The 3709-nt window shown below is 45.2% G+C and overlaps 1 protein-coding gene across 2 annotated transcripts in view; it reads left to right on the forward strand.

Moving 5' to 3' along the window:
• The first annotated feature begins 3332 nt into the window (after positions 1–3332).
• Positions 3333–3709, forward strand: part of LOC123179792 (gamma-gliadin-like) — a 1485-nt gene continuing 1108 nt past the window's right edge. Inside the window, exon 1 of one of the 2 annotated variants that reach the window (XM_044591674.1) lies at positions 3333–3705. In XM_044591674.1, coding sequence (XP_044447609.1) covers positions 3414–3705 — 292 coding nt within the window. In that variant the 5' untranslated portion in view covers positions 3333–3413. The remainder of the gene's footprint in view (positions 3706–3709) is intronic. The other variant, XM_044591675.1, reaches the window with a different exon arrangement.

Raw genomic sequence — 3709 nt, forward strand, 5'->3', positions numbered from 1 at the left:
GTGGATAAAAATGTGAACCATTTGTAACATATTAAAACTAGAATGCACTTTACTTTTTTATTTTGGAAAACTATATATGCTCACAAGAGATCAGGAGTCAACCGTTAGTTCTAGGGTATTAATAAACAAAGAACAAGATTGACTTGTTGAGCAATTTTGCCACCTCTTCTTGCTTCCTTTTGCAACACTAGAACTTGACGGGCTTCCGTTCAGGTGGATAAACACGCCAACAAAGGACTTCTTGACAAGTCTGCGTAGATTAAAGGTATGTTAGTAGATAGTGTAATAAATAGATGCTTTTAACGATCTAAGGGCATTTCTAACGAATCCACTATAACCAGTTGGAGAACTAAAAACCAAGTTTTACTCCTCTAATCGGGACCTTGCCGATCCCCAATCGGTGCTAGTGGAGTTAAACTTCCTCAGCCCTCTAGCCGCCTCCTCTACCTCTCCTCCTCCCCCATCCTCGCCGCCGACTCCCCCTCCTCCCAATCAGGGCCGGCCCTATGTTTTGGAAGGCCCTAGGGCGAACCTGACGACATGGCCCCTAGGTTGTGTGTGTGTATGTGTGATACATAGACATTGCTTGAAGATGTAAAGTACCCAGCAAATACTTCTTTTTATTTAACATTGTAAGGCATGCTATGTCCTAAATTTATGAAGAAACGAGAATAGGAAGAACTAGAAATTTGTACATCTAAACCCTAATCTCGTTAGGTATTTACGAAAGACTGGATAATGGTCTCGTGGATGGTTGGGCGTGAGGGCCAACCGGCCACGGGTGGCGCACAACTGCGGCAGCCGGGTCGCCGACATGGGCGCACGGCGCACGGCGCAACACCAGCGACTAGGCTGCCGCGCGCGGCGGCAGCAAGAGAAAGCATGCCCGAGTGGTTCGTGGTCGAGGAAGAGACGAAGCTATCAGGTTTTTTTTTAGTTGAGCTATCAAGTTTTTTATATGAGGGGTAAACCAAGCGATCGGGTGTTTTTTAGCCTAATCCAAATGATTAGTTTTTTTTAAGTCTATCCAAACGATCGGGCTGGTCATAATGGGGAGTATCATACACTAGTATCATGTATTCATAGTGCATACTATCATAGATTAGTATCATAGATGATCTCATTTATTGCCATGCATGACACATAGTAACATCACATTTATTATGTTACGGTATCTACCCATGTTACTATAACCATCTCTCTTCTTTAATTGCCTGCCACATAAGCAAGTTTGCGAGTCTCAAGTGCATGATACTACTTATGTTACCCCTACTATGGCCAGCCTCAGGTAATTGATCTCTATGTGCGGCCGTAACCAGCCACGTCAATTGGCCATAGCCCATCTATTCGTTTCCCTCCTAATTTTTTCCCTATATATTTTTCTGCTGGACAATACTAAGTATACACGCAGACCAGATTAGGGGCGCTCCCCAGGCCTGGGCCCTGGGCGGTCGCCCCTCTGGCCATACGCCAGGGCAGGCCCTGCTCCCAATGACGGGATTGCATGGCCGGCGCTCCCCGCTGCCAATCCGTAGCGCGGATCCACGCTGCCATGCCTGCCGCGCGTCTTCGAACCGCCGCTGCCCCGCCGATGCGGCCCCCGCCTGCATCTCCGACTTACCGGACCTCAATCCGCCGCAACAGCCGGAGAGGAAATACCTCGGCGTCCGCCAGCGAACGTGGGGGACATGGGTGGCAGAGATCACCGACCAGGAGACCCAAAAGAAGAAGTGGATCGAGTCGTTACACATGACGAAGCTCGCCGCCCTGGAATATGACCGGTGGCAGGCCTGGTTCCACGGTGCGGACGCGCAGCTCAACTTCCCATTGGGGACCCATCGGGGGTGGCGGACACGCAACTCAACTTCCCGTGGGGGACGGCACCCTCCCACCTCGACTCACTGCCACCGCGGGTGGTGGATGCGGCGACGGCTTGGGAGGACTGGGAGGCGAGGTTGCACATCGCGGTGGAGCCCACCGATGAGGAGTACATGGTAGACCTCCATCGCCAGTGCCCCAAGCTCGTGGAGGCGGAGCAGGCAATCAACGGGGAGGTCATCGTCATCTCCGACGACGAGGTGGAAGGCGGCGATGAAGGTGGAAAGGACGAGAACGAGTTCAATGCCGACGAATGGAGAGGCATCTTACCCAACTCTGATGACGACGGCACTAACCCGGACCCAATGGTCGCTAGAATGTCAAGCCAAGATTGGCTCGACCTCTACCATGTGATGATGATGAAGAGTAGTTTAGCTTAATTTCAAGTTTAGTTTTAATTATAAGTTTAGGTTTAGGTTTAGGTTGTTTAAATTGAATTTCGGTCGTCCCGTGGGATGTCAAGACAAATGTGTAAAACTTTAGTTGTTTCAATTGAATGTAGTTTTAACTTATGCAAATTTGGTTGTTACCCTATTAGATTTCAGAGTTCGGCTAGGTCCGACCAAAAGTTAATGGAGTAAAAATACTCCACTAAAGGTTTACTCTGCCGAATCCTATGTTATTTTAAAAGGATCGGTTAGAAATGCCCTAAGGATACAAATATGCCACTATTTATTTTTTAAATGCTTGAAATCATTCTCAGAAATCTTAGTAATCACGGTTGTCATGGACAACTTCGACTAAATGCATCAAATGTTACAAATAATACATGCAAACTTAGTTCAATAAATTAATCAATTAAAGCGAGAACAAACCTTCAAATGTACTAAAGAGTGAATCAATTAAGACATGTAAAGCTAGTACTTGTCCAATATTAATTAATAACTTGCACATAATTACAACCATTGACATAAAAAGGAAATATGATGGGTCATGTATTGATTCGTGTACAACATTACTACCCTTGACATAAAAGAAGAATCTGACGAGTCTTATTAGCTTGTTCATCTTACCATCATACTATACAACACTGCAAGCTAGTTTAAAAAAGAATAAAAGTCCAGAATGAACATTAGAATAGCCTGATCTATCTTTAACAACATGCACAAGGATACAAATTTAGTCCCCCGCAAGCTATGAAGATTTGGTTTATGCCTAACAACTTGTACAACATGATAAACTTAGATCCAAAAGGAATGCAATCCAGATAATTGTTTGACTTGTAAAGTCGATAAGATGAGTCAGTGCCAATTATATAGTTTTCGCCACTCTTAGATGATATGTACAATAAAAAGGCAACTTTACTGACCACTCCAAAAGTACGTTTGTATGTAGTGCCACCAAACAGAACACACCAAATAATTAGTTTGATAAGCATCGAATCACTTTAAAAAGTGAAAGCAATAATGAAAAGAAACCTAACCATGATAGCTATAAAAGCCTGTAATATGTACACTCCATACCATCATCCATCCTTCACATAACTAGAGCACAAGAATCAAATCCAAGTAAGTAGTACCTAACGCAAATCCACCATGAAGACCTTACTCATCGTAACAATCCTTGCGATGGCAACAACCATCGCCACCGCCAATATGCAAGTCGACCCCGGCTACCAAGTACATTGGCCACAACAACAACCATTCCCCCAGCCCCAACAACCATTCTGCCAGCAACCACAACAAACTATTCCCCAACCCCATCAAACGTTCCACCATCAACCACAACAAACATTTCCCCAACCCCAACAAACATACCCCCATCAACCACAACAACAATTTCCCCAGACCCAGCAACCACAACAACCATTTCCCCAGCCCCAACAAACATT

The sequence above is a fragment of the Triticum aestivum genome, chromosome 1D, assembly GCF_018294505.1.
Source record: "Triticum aestivum cultivar Chinese Spring chromosome 1D, IWGSC CS RefSeq v2.1, whole genome shotgun sequence".
Lineage (NCBI taxonomy): Eukaryota > Viridiplantae > Streptophyta > Magnoliopsida > Poales > Poaceae > Triticum > Triticum aestivum.